General features: G+C 41.5%; 1 protein-coding gene across 2 annotated transcripts in view; it reads left to right on the top strand.

Annotated features, from left to right (window-relative positions):
• Window positions 1-16842, top strand: part of STK4 (serine/threonine kinase 4) — a 94622-nt gene that overhangs the window by 43572 nt on the left and 34208 nt on the right. For both annotated transcript variants that reach the window (XM_040248944.1, XM_040248945.1), the window contains exon 10: window positions 5694-5851. In XM_040248944.1, coding sequence (XP_040104878.1) covers window positions 5694-5851 — 158 coding nt within the window. The remainder of the gene's footprint in view (window positions 1-5693; window positions 5852-16842) is intronic.

Genomic DNA, 16842 nt, shown 5'->3' with positions numbered 1-16842 from the left:
TTGGAGAAGGAAATGGAAACCCACTCCAGTTGCCTGGAGAATCCTGGGGACGGGGGAGCCTGGTGGGCTGCCATCTATGGGGTCGCACAGAGTCGGACACAACTGAAGTGACTTAGCAGCAGCAGTTTACATAGAGGCAATTACCAAAACTGGTTCCTAGAAGAGTTATTTGGGTTGGACTCCAGGGAACCTTGTAACTTACCATTCTGGCAATTCTTAGTGGTTTCAAAGAACGTTCAAAGGAATATGGCCACATACAGAAACTTGGATAATAACTTGTGCCATTAGATGGGTTAATACATGTAAAGCACTTAGGTGCCCCAGTCTTGAAACAAAAAACCACACACATAATGGAAGTTAGATTAAAAAACAAAACAATAACCCTATGATAAGGTATATTATTCCATGCTAGAAGAAAACATTTGAGAGATTACTTGAGTTGTTTTCATGTAAACATTCATGCATGAAACAGAGAAGAAAATGTAGACCTTTTCCAGTTCTGTAGTTTAGACCAGGTAGAAAAGAGTGACTATAGAAATTAAGGAAAAAGTAGATTGACCATCGTGGTTTACTTAATGACAGTCTTAAACATGAACATTTTAAACGGAAGGGCATGAAGTTTAATGTCTAATACATGGCCATTCCAAAGGAAAAGAAGGGCCTCAGTCTTTGTTCAAGCTTCTTCCCAGCTATGACTGCCTTGCCATTGTGTTATAGTTCATATAAATCCAGAAATATAAGTAAATAGAGAAAAGGGGTCCTTCTGTTCTTTTAGTTATTGATATAGAATCCACTCATTTAAAGTGTACAGTTCAATGAACTGTACACTTTGAGTCTATAATTTTTTATGGACTCACCGTGGTCTAATTTTTAAAATTTATTATTTTTTAATTGAGATATAATTCACATATAAAATTCACCATTTTAAGGTTACAGTTCTGTGGTTTTTAAGAATGTTTTAGCAGGGTTGTGCAGTCATAACCACTGTTGAATTCCATACATTTTTGTTATCCCCCGAACCAATATCCTGTTAGCAGTCACTTCTTGTTACCCTTTTCCCCCATCCCAAGGCAACCATTGATATGCCTTCTGTCTCTTAAGGATTTGCCTATTCTGAAAATGGAGAAGGCAATGGCACCCCACTCCAGTATTCTGGCCTGGAAAATCCCATGGATGGAGGAGCCTGGTGGGCTACAGTCCATTGGGTTGCTAAGAGTCGGACAGGACTGAGTGATGTCACTTTCACTTTTCACTTTCATGCATTGGAGAAGGAAATGGCAACCCACTCCAGTGTTCTTGCCTGGAGAATCCCAGGGACGGGGGAGCCTGGTGGGCTGCCATCTATGGGGTCGCACAGAGTCAGACGCTAAAGCGACTTAGCAGCAGCAGCAGCATTCTGAAAATGTTATATAAATGGAATCATGCAAAATGCAGCCTTTGTATCTGGCTTCTTTCACTTAGTTTATGTGTTCAGGGTTCGTCAGTGTTGTAGCATTTATCAATAGTTCATTCCTTTTCATAGCTGAATAATATTCCATTTGTATGGATATACCTGATTTTGTTCAAAATCTAATTTTTGAACATTTTGATCACCCTCTAAAGAAACTCTGTATCCATCAATACTCACTGCCCCAATAACCCTAGGCAACCACTAATCTACTTTTTGTCTCTACAAACTTGCTTATTCTGAACATTTCATTTGAATAGAATCATAGAATGTAGTTTTTTGTGACTGGCTCCTTTCATTCAGCATCCTGTTTTCAGGGTTCCTCTATGTTGTACCATGTGTCTGTATTTATTTTTTATCTCCAAATAATACTGTATCTATATATAGATGTCACATTTTATTATTTCCTTCATCAGCTGATGATTTTTGGATTGTTGTGTCCTTCTGCTTTTACATAGCATTTTTCAAAAAAAACTAAATATAAGATACAGTTGCTTATGAATTTGCCCTTTTGTGGACTTTGACATATTATCCATTTAGCTTACCAGGTGCTGCTTACAAAGAGAAATGGGCCAGTCATAATGTAGGAATTCAGGCTTTCTTCGCATCAGATGAAAGAATCAGAGCAAGACATGGCTATTTTCCAAGTTTGACTTTTCTATTGAGTCCATTCTCCCAGTGGCTTCAGGTTTCTGGTATTATCATTCAGTGGAACGTCTTCATTTCCTGGGATACACCTGAGAAAAATACCACAGCTCACATTGAAACACAAAGCCCACCAGCTGGCAGAAGCCCTGGGGACAGCGTTGTCTTGAGTCAGCGGGGAGCGGTTCTCTGACACCGTTCAGTGTCGTCAGGCTGTTTTCCAGTGTGCCTGATGGTCTCACTCAGGAGTGCTGAAAGAAGAGTCCAGAGATAAGGTTACTGGGAAAATTCCATTCCCCTAGTCTTTGTACACTCGGCCTAATGGCAGTTCGGACATGTCAAGAATTTTCATTTTGATTTTAGAGCATTTTGCAATATGAGAGGCAGCCTTGAACCCTGATGATCAGGGTTCAGATCCTATCCTTGTATAACCTTAGGCAGATCTCTTATCTAGAAAGTGGAAATGATAGTGGTGGTGGTGGTGGTTTAGTTCCTAAGTTGTGTCCGACTCTTCTGACCCCATGGTCTAGCCCGCTAGGCTCTTCTGTCCATGGGATTTCCCAGGCACGAATACTGGAGTGGGTTGCCAGTTCCTTCTCCAGGGGATCTTTCCGACCTGGGTTCTCAAAACATGGGAAGACAAAGGGAAACGATACATCGTGTAGCACTTGGTAGGTGCCGACAAGGGCATCTTCCCTCCTACTTTATTTACATGGTGTTCCTGAAGCTTGGATGGCAACATCCTGTGGAAGCATCAAGCCAAGGGCCTGAAACTTAGAAAGCATTCAGTCAATGTTAGTTGCATTTGAACCTCAGTTCCTGAAGTCTGTAATTCCTCTTGTAGGTATAGTTCGATGTATGGGGGGTATGATGGAAAGAGATGGAGACAGATCTCAGATACTGAATCAGTCAGTTTTTGCTGTGTAACAAACCACCTCAAAAACTTAGTGATCAGCTGGGGCTGACTTCTGAAGGCTTCATCTAAGACCATGTTGTAGAGGCTTCTCTCTGCTTCCAAGTTTTAAATACATCGCATTTACACATGTTTTCTTCTAGTACTTACGGTTTCCATTTTTATAATTAGAGCTCTTTTTCATTTGGAGTTTTCCTGGTTGAAGATAGGAGGTGTGGTTAAAATGTAGTCTTTCCCTAAACAGCTCTCCGGCTGTTTGATACACATTTAGGCTTTCTGCCTTGTTCTGGTTATTCTATTCTCTTCAGCTGGTCTGAACCAGTGTTTTTTTTTCTTTCTTTTTTTTTTTTTTTCTGGTTGTTTGTTTTTTTGCTGCACCGTGTGGCCTACAGAATCTTAGTTCCCCTGACCAGAGAAGAAACCCATCCCCACTGCATTAGAAGCACTGAGTCTTAACCACAAGATATTTTGTATAAAAGTACACTGTGTACTGCCTGTGTCAGCCGTAGCACTGTTACAGCTGCTCGGTTCAAGGAGGCCCTCAGAACACCCGTTTTTATTTGTAGGATCATGGGTAGACTTGCTACAGAGTCGTCTTTGAGCCAAACTTCTCTGGTGATCGCCATAGGAAAGGACTGATCAAAAGGACTTTATGTCCTAACTTGTTGGAAAATCCAAAACACCCCCATTTTCACAAGTTTTATTTTGTTGCAGTTCCTTCAGAACTATATTATGAAATAATATCTTAAATTTAACTTTAAAAGTGTGTAAAAAATTAACTTAAAAAGTAAGTGTAAAAACCACTTAACATCATGCCTAGAACAGACAAAACAGACATTGAACACAGCTATTGACTGGTCCCAGCAAATATCGTGTTTAATCCCTAGTAAATGAAGGGGCAACAATGAAGTAAGCTACTGGCAGCATCTAGAAGTGGGCAAATCTGGGATTGACTGCTGTTGAACTTGGCAATGGTGATGGTAAGTAAGACAAACATCTGAGAGGCAGTCAGGATGCTGGCTTGAAACTGGGACTGACCAGATGTCAGGAAATAAGACTGCAGGGAACAAGGGTGCTTGGAGAGAAACACGTGCTGTTCTTTATGTTCTGGGCCGCTACCTGTTCACTTCTTATGGCTCTGAACCTTCTAGTCTTTTTTCCTGGTTACTGGGGGAAAAGGCAGTATAAATCCACATGCAAAGTACTGGGGAAAAAAAAAAAAAGCTTCTGTACTTCCCAGTATTAGATTGCTGTGAAATAAGTATACCTTCAGCTAAGTAGGTTTTTAAGTCATTCCGGGTAAAGTTGCTCTTTCTGCAGTTGTTACGAGTTCCAGTGAGTAACTGCTGTATTCTGCTCTCACTGGGTAACTGCTGTTTCACAACCACTGATTCTACTCTGTAGCCACCCTGCTGTGGGACTGCTAACCTAAGTCCTTCGACCAGTCTTGCCCGACCACCTGTCTTACAAGATCTTGCCATCTCCTGGGCATGTGTAACTCTTACAGTCAACTTTATCTATTTAATATCCTATACGATCTTCTTAACAGAGTGAAATAAGTCAGAAAGAGAAAAATATCATATATTAACACATGTATATGGAATCTAGAAAAACGGTACTGAGGAACCTGTGTGCAGCAGAGGGATAGAGATGCAGGTGTAGATAACGGGTTTGTGGACACAGCGGGGGCAGGAGAAGGTGGGGCCGATCGCGAGAGTACCAGCGAAACGTCTGCATCCCCATGTGTAAAGCAGAGAGCTGCGGGAGCTGCTGCATAGCACGGGGGGCTCGACCCGGCGCCCTGTGACGACCTCGAGGAGGGATTCAAGAGGGCGGGATATATGTACACTTACATCTGAGTCACTGTTACATGGCAGAAACCAACACAGCACTGTAAAGCAATTATCCTCCAATTAAAAATAAATTAAAAATACTTTGGATCAAGGAAAAAATATTTAGAAGAATTCAGTAAAATCACCTATAATCCTGCTATCAGAGATAAATCCTATTAACATTTTAGTCATATTTTTTTCTAGTCATGTTTTTCCCCTATGTATATAATTTTACCCAGTTGAGATTGTACTATATATATAATATTGTATCTTTATTTTTCCTCCTTAACTTTATCATAAGCCATTTGTAAACAGTGTTTTAAAAGTTATATAATATTTCGTGGAGCGGATTGTGACATACTTGGATTTTCTTTTTCAGACCTGTTTTTCTCATTTGTCAAATTAGATCATGAGATTGCCAAGGGAAATCAATCAGTCTGTGGTGTCATCCCCTGTCCTGACTCTAATGCCTATGAAGCATATTATATATGTAGACGATTAATAAATATTCTGGCTTGTGCTCTCCTCTTTTCAGTCTAAATGTTATAGAAACTCTTTGCTATCAGGGATCCGAAAACTATGACTTGCAGCTGACTCAGATTCATTGCATCACCAAGTCTTTCCATTTAGAAAAAGGGACCCAGAGGGGGCCATGAATCCTCTGAAATCCTATGAAACGTATTATGAATGAGAATTTTTTGGGTGCATTTTCCTATACTTTTCACTAGAACATTAAAGGATTATTTAACAAAAAGCCACTGATTCCATAACAGCCCACCTGGAGACAGATCCATTTACTAAACTTGCCTGAAATCTGAGATAGTATATTTCACCTTGTATTTGTTTTGGTTTTCAGGAAGGGACGAGACTATGCAGCCTGCCAGACCATCGTTCCTTGAATACTTTGAACAAAAAGAAAAGGAAAATCAGATCAACAGCTTCGGCAAGAGTGTCTCTGGCCCATTGCAGAACTCTTCAGATTGGAAAGTTCCCCAGGATGGAGACTATGAATTCGTAAGTAGAGTTGGAAGCAGATGGTCATGTCTGCTGGGGAAAGCTGTTTGAAAGATCACAGATCCAATTCTCAGAGTGCAAAAGTGCTTGAGCATTTTCTTGTGCAGCTCACACCTCCTCTAAATGCCCCTGGCAGCAGCTCCTGTCCCGAGGGCCTCCAGGGTCTTGAGACAACATTTTGACTGACATTTGAGCCGTTCCGAGGACCCCCAATTAGTGGCACCATTTTTTGTGACCATCCAAAGCAGCTTTAATAATTATTTCCTCACTTGCCATTTTTCCTTTAGTTGAGTTTGAAATTGTTAACAGTAAAAGAAATATTCAGTCATCCAATGAAGACGCACTGTCTTTCATAGTCTATCTGGGCTTGTGATTTTATATTTAAGAGTTAGACCGGAGGGAAATTAGTGCTGCTTTATTGTGTCTCTATTGTTTGGTTAACCATTGTCCTAATATTAGGCTCTCTGAGAGGATTATTCTGAATTTTGTCTGAGGATGAATATTAAATCATTCCAAAGTTTCCTATGAAAAACTGGGTGTGTTTTTCCTTTTTCTGCTGTGGAACATTCTCCCTCAACCACAGACACTTGTTAATGTTTGCAGAGATTTAGTGAGTAGAGTCAGTTAAAAAAAAAAAAAAGAAAAAGTGGAAAAAAATAAGCTAAAGGGTCTGCATTCCTTTTCTAGAATTTTCTCTTTAGGATTATTTAGTTTTTATATTTGTCAATTCTATCATAATTTTGTTGTTGTTTGTAAGAGCTTAGTTTGGGCATTCTGTTTGGACTTGGGGAGACTTTCCAGTCCTGGCTTTCTCCTGCCTTCCTAACTGGCCCAGAAGAAATGGTGTCATTCTTCTATAACATAGTTTCTGCTTTTGTAGAGTAGCAGGAATGTCAGCATTTATACAACTAAGGATAACAATCTTCTGAGGTCCAGAATAACTCACCTGAAGTTACTTAACCTATTAGTCCCTGAACCCATGTTAGGACCCAGGTTCCTTTGTTTTTATCATCTGTTTGTTTATTCACTGATTTACTCATCATCTGCTATTATCATCTATTTTTTCATTCATTTATTTATTAGCTCTTTGGGTGCCAGTATGTGCCTGACACTTTGCTAAGGGTGTAGGGGTGAACAGAACCATCAGAAACCCATTCCTCATGGAGGTTCATTTTAGAAGAAGAAAAATAAGAACGTAAAATAGTGTGTCTGATAGTGATAAGTGTTGTAGAAGGTATGAAGCAGGAGAGAGATTGGTGGGGAAGGGAAGGGGAAAAGCAGGGGCAGGGAACAATGTGTGAGTGTGTGTGAATATGTAGCAGTTTTAAATAAGGAGTTGAGGAAGGTCTCATTGGTAAGAAGATAAGAGACTGAACTTTGTGATCATCCAGAGTGGCTGGAATAGCAAGTGTAAAGTCCCGAGGCAGCGATTTGCTTAGTGTGTTGGCAGAATAGTGAAGTGAATGGTAATGTCTGGAATGGCATCAAGGGGACATGCTGTAGCAGGAAATGAGATCAGGTATAACGAGTCAAATAACATAGGGCTTTTTGTGTAATAATAATAACTTCAGCTTTTACTCTGAGTAAAATGGAAAGCTACTGGCAAGATGTGACTTGATCCTACTTATGTTTTGGAAATATTATATTGGTTGCTATATTGATACACTATAGGAAAGCTAGATTTGGTGAACACAAGTGTACCTGTTAAACCAAAGAGGTCTGTCTGCTGCCGTTTCTCTCTTCTAGGTCTTTGGCATTCATAGTTTTCCACCGTGTCAGGATTCAGCTTCAGAATCCTTCTTAAGACAGTGTTCCAGGCTGCCATCATTAATTAGAGTAGACCCATGAGTCATGAATCATCAGGTTTGCGATTCCACCTTGCCTCTGTAGTTGTCTTGGACATCTTTGAAAGGACTGATTTTTTTCAGTGAGTGAAACAATTCCAGGTGCCCAATCACATCACCGTTGTGATAGGATGTTTGAGGATCCTCAGATCAGTAGTCTCCAGGTCTAGTTAGTGATCCTGAGATTCCGGTCACTTTAATCATTAATTTGGGATCAGCAGTTCCTGTGTTTGAGGAACTCATTCCTCTCTGCTATCGTTTTCCCAAACTCAGATCACTGGCAGAGAATTTATTTGGACGGGCAAGCTACTTATGCACAAGGGCTTTAGTAGGTCTTTAGAGAAAGAGACCTTTTTATTGATGAAGCAGATGACCACTGGGGCGAGTGTGCCTTTGAGCACAGTGACTAAACTAGATTAGAACGTTGCCCAATGTGTATTCTTCCCGGCTGGTGCAGGAGGAAAGTTCTGAGACCTACCAGAAGTTATTACCTGGCATCATCCAGCTCACATACCTTTTTGTGTGCCCTATGCAGTGTTTGGAGAAGGCAATGGCACCCCACTCCAGTACTCTTGCCTGGAAAATCCTATGGATAGAGGAGCCTGGTGGGCTGCAGTCCATGGGGTCGCTAAGAGTCGGATACAACTGAGCGACTTCACTTTCACTTTTCACTTTCATGCATTGGAGAAGGAAATGGCAACCCACTCCAGTGTTCTTGCCTGGAGAACCCCAGGGATGGGGGAGCCTGGTGGGCTGCCGTCTATGGGGTTGCACAGAGTCGGACATGACTGAAGTGACTTAGCAGCATGCAGTGTTTAAACATTTTAAATTAGTTGCCTGTGTTTGAAAATTGAGAGCTTCTACATAAAATGTTGGAACTCCAGCTTATTTTGAAAATTTGGAAGAGCTGACCATAAAAGACCTATGCCGGGGTTCAGCCCTGGTGGATCCAGGGTGATTCAAAGGGGAGACGGATAGTCGAGGAAAACTTATTTATTTAGAGATATAAGATTAGATTAGGAAGAAATAGTATCAAGACAAGAGGTTTGCACCATCTACGTTAGGCCACCGGCGCCCACTTGAATATCGAAGGGTGCCCCGCCTTAGGCTCCCTTTCGCGTGGGTCTTAGCAGCGAGGGTAAGTAAGTAGACGTGGTGAGCCTCCCCGCTCCAGATGGGAATTCAGCCGAAAAAGGGGAGAAAAGAACGACATGGGGAAGCCCAGCGTCGGTGCAAGACTCCAAAAACTGTTTTTCAAAATCAGCTTATATACCCCAAGTTGTACATAAAGAAATAATGGAATATGCAGAGTTATGCAGAGGCAGCAGTCCTGACCCTCATTGAGACAAACAAGGCTTTCTTTTTGCATGCCCTCCCGTATACAAAGGTCTCAGGTAGTTTACATTATCTTCTGGCCAAGAGGCCTATTAACATTTTTATGGTTCTCTTCCTGGATAATTGTCTATCAACCAGAAAACTCCTTTTCCCTAGAAGTGTTTTCTCTTCACTCTGCATCACCCTCAAAGTACTAAATAAAGTTACATTCCTGTAGAACAAAGGTGCAGTGGGTTATAACAAAGAAAGTACTTAAAGATCTAATGTTGCTAATACCGGGTCTACTACCTGTTTTTCTATATACCAACTATCTCTACAAATGAAAGATATGAAAATTTGGCAGCAAGTATTGGCTCAACAAATGAAACCTTTAATCAGTCCTATTCTAATGATTTTGACTCCTCGGAAGCCCCTACATTCCTAGGATGTTTTAAGCTTCCTGTGCCTCCTGTGGTCAGGAGGCCTCGAACAATCACATGCGCAGCTGTATGAGTCCTGCAGGCAGGCTAGAAAGCCATCAGAGGGGTTTTTGGATTGAAACACTTGTATTATGCCCAGGAGATTTATTATCTAAAAGCTCTAATTTTTTCCAGAAAAAGGTGGTGGGGGGACAGCCCCCTGTTAATGACAGAAGAGTAGGTAGAAAGCATAACACAGTAAAGCAGGCAGACTCTGGTCTTGGTGGGTGGATGCTCAGGAAATTCCAGGGGGAACCCCTGAAGCCTGATCACGTCCTTGCGTTTTGTCAGGCTTCCTTCCGCATGACCTTGTCACAGGCGGGATTCCTCACGCTGGCCCCCGGCAGAGCTACATTAAAAAAAAAAATTTTTTTTTAATTAACTTTTTGGTTGTGCTGGGACTTCCTTGCTGTGCTGGCTTTTCTCCAGTTGTGGCAAGCAGGGGCTAATTTCTAGTTGCAGTGCGCAGGCCTTGCCGTGGCTTCTCTGGTTGCCAGGCGCGGGCTCCAGGGCACCTGGTTTGAGTAGCTGGGGCTCCCGGGCTCTAGAGCACAGATGCAATAGTTGTGATGCACGGGCTCATTTGCTTCGAGACTTGTGGGATCTTCCCGGATCAGGGATAGGACCTATGTCTCCTAAACTTGCAGGAGGACTCTTTACCACTAAGCCACCAGGAAAACCCCCAGACCTACATTTTTAAAAAAAGTGTGTTTTTTTTTTTTTGCATTTTTGGCTGCACTGTCTTTGTGGCTGCATGCAGGCTTTCTCTAGTTGTGGCGAGTGGACTTCTCGTTGTGGTGGCTTCTTTTGTTGTGGAGCACGGGCTTTGGTAGCTGTGGCTTTGAGCCCCTAGAGAGTGGACTCAATAGTTGTGCTGCAGTGAAGAGTTTGCATGCTCTAAGACATGTGGGATCTTCCAGGACCGAGGATAGAACCATGTCCCCTGTGTTGGCAGGTGGGTTCTTAACCACTGGACCACCAAGGAAGTCCAAGAGACCCTTTTTAAAAATTAATTAATTTATTTTCATTGGAGGCTAATTACTTTACAGTATTGTGGTGGTTTTTGCCATACATTGACAGGAATCAGCCACGGGTGCCCATGTGTTCCCCATTCTGAACCCCCGTCCCACCCCATCCCTCTGGGTTGTCCCAGAGCACCAGCTTTGAGTGCCCTGCTTCATGCATCAAACTTGCACTGGTCATCTCTTTTACTTATGGTAATATACATGTTTCAGTGCTATTCTGTCAAATCATCCCACCCTCACCTTCTCCCACATAGTGCAAAAGTCTGTTCTTTATATCTGTGTCTCTTTGCTGTCTTGCATATAGGGTTGTCATTACCGTCTTTTTAAATTCCATATATATGTGTTTGTATTGGTGAATTGGTTTTGATGTTGCTGTTTCTCTTTCTGACTCACTTCACTCTATGTAATAGGCTCCGGTTTCATCCACCTCATTAGAACTGATTCAGATGTGTTCCTTTTTAGAGCCAAGATCCATTTTTGATTGATAGGTTATCTGGAGCTGAGTAGAAGCTGGTCTGTTCAGATCTGACCACTCCAGAGTAGAAGCTGGTCTCTTAGATCTGACCACCCCAGTCCTCCTCAAGATACTATCGACTTCATTTACTTGTATTAAGTTTCTGACCTGTCTGGCGTCTAAGCCATTTGATCTGGGGCCTCCTGGTCTAAATCATTTGGATTTGTATGTGTCCACATTGTGTCTGAGTCACCCCATCCTGACATAAAAAATTTTATTCTAATGTTACCTTGAAAATTTCAAGAGAATTCCCTTCTAAGAGAATTTCAGACTAAGCAGTGAGAGAAAATCGAGGTAGGATGTACTTGAGCTGGGCTTCCCTGGTGGCCCATATGGTAAAGACTCCACCTGCAGTGCAGGAGACTTGGGTTCGATCCCTGGGTTGGGAAGATCCCCTGGAGAAGGGGATGGCTCCCCACTCCAGTATTCTTGCCTGAAGAATTCCATGGACAGAGGAGCCTGGTGGGCTACAGTCCATGGGGTCACAGAGAGTCACACACAACTGAGTGACTACCACTTCTTCTTCCATGCATAAGCTACGACACCAAAACTTTCCAAAGATCAGATGAAAACTATTCTTAATGCCTCAGTACTCTTGCTGTATGGCCTGAATCCCAAATCAAGTACTTAATAGTCTAAGTAATCAGGTACTTAGTCTAAGTAATAATAGTCCTCTGTCCGTGGGATTCTCCAGGCAAGAATACTGGCATGGGTTGCCATTCCCTTCTCCAGGGGATCTTCCCGACCCAGAGATCAAACCCAGGTCTCCTGCATGAGGCAGATCCTTTACCATCTGGCCACCAGGGAAGCCCAGTGGTCTAGAATAGTGTTTCTCAAAGTGCAATTCCCAGACACGCAGTGTCAGCATCACCTGGAAACTTGTTGGAAATGCAGCTTCTCAGACCCCACCCCAGACACACTCAGAGGCTCTGGGGACAGCGCCCGTTAATCTGTGTTTTAACCTACCTTATGCATGATCCTAACCTGCTAAATTCATATAAATTTCTTTTTTCCCTCTTGAAAGTCACTCAGTCGTGTCCAACTCTTTGTAACCCCATGGACTATACAGTCCATAGAATTCTCCAGGCCAGAATACTGGAGTGGGTAGCCTTTCCCTTCTCCAGGGGATCTTCCCAACCCAGGGATTGAACCCAGGTCTCCCTCATTGCAGGTGGATTCTTTACCAGCTGAGCCACAAGGGAAGCCCTTCTTTCCTACTAGGTGCTATAAAAATTCAGAAATCAGGATGAATCCATATTTTAACAACATTGCATGATTTTTAAATTTCCTTTGTACTCCCCTTTTGAGTCTCCTGTACTCTTACTAGAGGAACCAAAGCAGTACCTAAAATCAGAGAAATGTATGTGTGGAAGTGCCATCTGGCTGGGACTTCCCTAATGGTCCACTGGCTAAGACTCTGTGCTTCCAGTGCAGGAGTCTGGGTTCAATCCCTGGTCAGGGAACTAGATCCCATGTGCTGCAGTGAAGAGTTCACATGTTGCAGCTAAGACCCAGGGCAGCCAAGTAAATAAATGGTTTAGAAAAGGAAATATTAAATGACATCTGGCAAAGAAAGAGCCAATCCATTGAGTAAAGAAAGCGTTCTGAGTAACCTCACTAAGCTTAGAGAGAGGAGTATGTGTCAGACAAGCTGCCATGTTTCCCTTAATGGTCTTTCAGAGATTTTCTGATTTCCCAGCAGGCAGTATTTAGTTATAAAGAAGATATTCTCTTTCTTCCTGTGAAGGCAATTGCTATTTTGAAATGAATTTTTTTGCCCAGACATGGCAAATGGGAAGTAATTTAATCAGTCAAAAATGGCAGAATTCGATACTGACAAAAAAACTTATTTTCATCTGCAACTGAATTCTTGTTGCATTTTTTAAATCGAATTGCCTTGTTTGCTATGCTGAAAAAACAACAAAGATTTCCTTTAATTTTTGAGACATAATAGTGATTAAAGTATAAATAAAATGTACTTGTAAATGCAATATTCTCTAAAATTTGTATTTTATAGTCTATAAACACATGCGTTTTTGGAAATGAATGTTGCTTTTATGAGAATTCAAACCCTTCCATTTGCCATCATAAAAGCCACAAAAAGCTGTCAACTTAAACCCGGTTTGGCTCATGGACCTTCCAGAAACACACTGTAGTATTTTCGTCTAAGGAGGCTCAATACCAAGGCGGGTGAACAAGACAGAGCAGCCCTAGGCTCTCCTGGACTTGACTGTGGTGAGGGGAACAGACATAAAGTCAGATAATCGACCAGTTCAGATAACAGTGGCTATTATTGTTTTAAAGGAGCACAGTAAGAGAGAGTGTAAGAGAAGGCCTTGCAGAGGACAGAGCTGAGAAAGACACCTGTGTCTATATAGGAATTTTTGTGTGTAATAATAAAATGCAGAATAATGCAAACAGTGTGATATTACTTGTATACATTTTTTGAAAACCACAAACCGTGCCACCTATTTCTGTTATGCACACATGCAACTGTATAGGTAGAAAAGGATATGAAACTACTTGGTAAGAGTCACTACATTTGAGAAGAACTTCAGTTTTAACTGTTTCTACAGTGATAATGTATTGCCATATTAGAGTATTGCTTGCTTAAATTTAAAAAATAGAGTGAGGTATGTCTTTCAAAAATTCTACTGAGGTCTTCCTGGTTTTAGTCTAAATGGAGTTAGCCAGAGCTTACGCAGACCTAGATGAACCACAGTACTTTTCAATCTTAGTAACTTTGCAAAGATTGCTGATTATCAGCTCTTGGTATATAAGGTCTAAGAGTAAGTTTCCTATTTATTCAAGTAGTGTTTCCAGATTTCTTACGACTTATTCTTTTAAAAAAGAATTAATAGTAACTGGACCCCACATACTCATTCAGTCTGTGTACACTGAGTCCTCTACGTGTGAGTAGCCAAGACTGTAAGATCCTTGATGGCTGGGAATTTTATTTATCTTCATATTCCTAACACCTAGCAATCTTCTAGCTTATAGTTAGTATGGTCTTTTCAGTTAACCTCAGAGATAGTCTCTGAATTAATTGATTCTCTTAACTCTTAAAAATTAATAACAGTCATAATTCTTTAATGCCATTAGTTAATTGAATTAATTCAACAAATATAGTCATTACCCTGAGAAAGCACATAGTGTAGCTTAAAAAGGTGATCAAATAATTTCAATACCTTGTGCTAATAATAGCTTACATTCCTTGAGAACTTACTGTGTGCCAGGCGTGGGTCTAAGGTCCTTTATAAACATTAGCTCAGTTCTCCTAACCATTCCAGGTGGTAGGCAATATTATTGCCATTTTATGGATGAGAACACTGAGGCTTAAAGGGAGTAAGTCATTGATGAAAGTTGTATAGATTGTAAGTGGCCGAGCAAGGATTCAGCTCCAGAGCCTGTCCTCTTAACCTTCTTTTGGCCTCTCTCTAGGCTCTTCTGGTAAATTCTGTTCATAGTTCAGTTCAGTCCAGTCGCTCAGTCGTGTCTGACTTTGTGACCCCATGAACTGCAGCACGCCAGGCCTCCCTGTCCATCACCAACTCCCGGAGTTTACCCGAACTCATGTCCATTGAGTCAGTGATGCCATCCAACCATCTCATCGTCTGTCATCCCCTTCTCCTCCTGCCTTCAATCTTGCCCAACATCAGGCAGGGTCTTTTCAAATGAGTCAGCTCTTTGCATCAGGTGGCCAAAGTATTGGAGTTTCAGCTTCAACATCAGTCCTTCCAATGAGCACCCAGGACTGATTTCCTTTAGGATGGACTGGTTGGATCTCCTTGCAGTCCAAGGGACTCTGTTCATAAAGTACTTATAAAAAAATGCTGTAGGAGCCCAGAAGAGGGAGCAAGAACCTCAGGAAAAAGAACCCCAAGGACAGCATCAAGAAATCTCATCTGAAGTGTGTTTTGAAAGATGAATAGAAATTCTGCAGCTGGAGGAGGGAGAGGGCCCTGCAGGCTGAGACACATGGAGAGGGAGGGAAGTGAGTGTGTGGAGGCAGAAGGGGTGTGGAATGGACAAAAGTCATAAGTCATGGTGTTCGGAACGTGGGTGTGGCTGTGTGGGGAAAGGGGCACGGGGCAATGGTGTGCCCTTCAGGTGAAGTAAATTAGTGCCCAATGTGCCCCCTTTTTGTTTTTCTGGAAATAGTTAGCACCCTCTTCGATTTTTTTCCTTGATGTATCAGAGAAATTAAAAATAGAATCCAGTGCAGCACAAAGAGCTAACAGCCCTCTGACATTGTCTAATAGTGGGTCCAGCAGGATACAAAACCACCAGACTGTGAATTCAAAATTAATTTGATCAGCAGAACCTGAACAAGATCGACTGTTTGGATTCTGTGCATAGTTATAAACCATTTGGATGGCTTTCTGTGGTAGTGAAGGATACATTTTAGCCCTGACTTTTTTCCTGGAGGGTGACACAAACCTCTGATTTTATGAGACTATCTTAAGCATTCTTACCTGGATCAGGCCTTCAAATCAGATTGTTAAGTAGAGATTTCTTTGGGCTTTTATTAAGCTTTCCTTGAACTGTCAGGATGTAGTCAGCGACTCATTTTTTATTGGATGGCACTTTTTGCTTTTGGCTGTACTCTTTAGAAATTAGACATTTGGTGAGTGATGAGAATTATTTATAATTTAAATTCATGATTGATATGGTGGCAGACATGTTTGCTTTGCTCATGTTTAAATTAATACTCCTAAGGATGCTTCTTCGGAGAAGGCAATGGCAACCCACTCCAGTACTCTTGCCTGGAAAATCCCATGGACGGAGGAGCCTGGTAGGCTGCAGTTCATCGGGTCGCAAAGAGTCGGACATGACTGAGCGACTTCACTTCGACTTTTCACTTTCATGCATTGGAAAAGGAAATGGCAACCCACTCCAGTGTTCTTGCCTGGAGAATCCCAGGGATGGGGGAGCCTGGTGGGCTGCCGTCTATGGGGTCGCACAGAGTCGGACACGACTGAAGCGACTTAGCAGCAGCAGCAGCAGCAGCAGCAGCAGCAGCAGCAAGGATGCTTCTTAATGTTTTCTGGGAACCCAAGTATCTACAACTTGAAACTTTATCTGCCACTTTATGGAAGTAAAAGAAACACTCCTAAAACTTTCTATCTTTGGATTTATTGTCCATTTGTTTCAAGATGAGTTTTTAAAATGCATATCCTCAAATATTCCTGCCTCCATTGGTAAGACAGGCTCTAATGAAGCTCCTATCACTCAACTGTAACAACCATCAACTCATGGCTCTTCTTATTTCCTCTAATCCTCCTCTTCTGTTACTTATCACTCCTACTGCATGGTTATTCTGAAGCAAATTCCAGGCATATTTCATTTTTAAATACTTCCATATGAATCTATAAAAGATCCCTTTGAAAACGACATAACCATAATACCATCATCATACGTTTAAAAATTAAGAACAATAATTCTTTAAAGCTATAAAATACCCTGCCAATGTTCAGTTTTCCTCAGCATCTCATGCTCTTTTCTCATTTGCTATCTGTTTTTAGATTGTTTTTTATTGTTTCACTTTATAATTATACAAACTAATTGGTTCCAAAGACAAACTACAAAATAGAATTACTCGCCAACAGTATACAAATACGTGGATATTTGTACTTCCATTCTTAGATAAGTAGATACACATTAGGATATCCCATTCTTGGTTAAGTAGATACACATAAGATATCCCATTCTTAGATAAAGATACACACTGTCATCTGCTTTTCTGTTGTCGCTAAACTCTATGTCTTAGGAACCACTCCACAGCAGTATACAGGGATAGTCCTTATTTCGTTTT

Source organism: Oryx dammah, unplaced genomic scaffold, assembly GCF_014754425.2.
Source record: "Oryx dammah isolate SB20612 unplaced genomic scaffold, SCBI_Odam_1.1 HiC_scaffold_10, whole genome shotgun sequence".
Lineage (NCBI taxonomy): Eukaryota > Metazoa > Chordata > Mammalia > Artiodactyla > Bovidae > Oryx > Oryx dammah.
The sequence above is the reverse complement of the archived record's forward strand: the minus strand, read 5'-3'. Positions and strand labels throughout refer to the sequence as shown.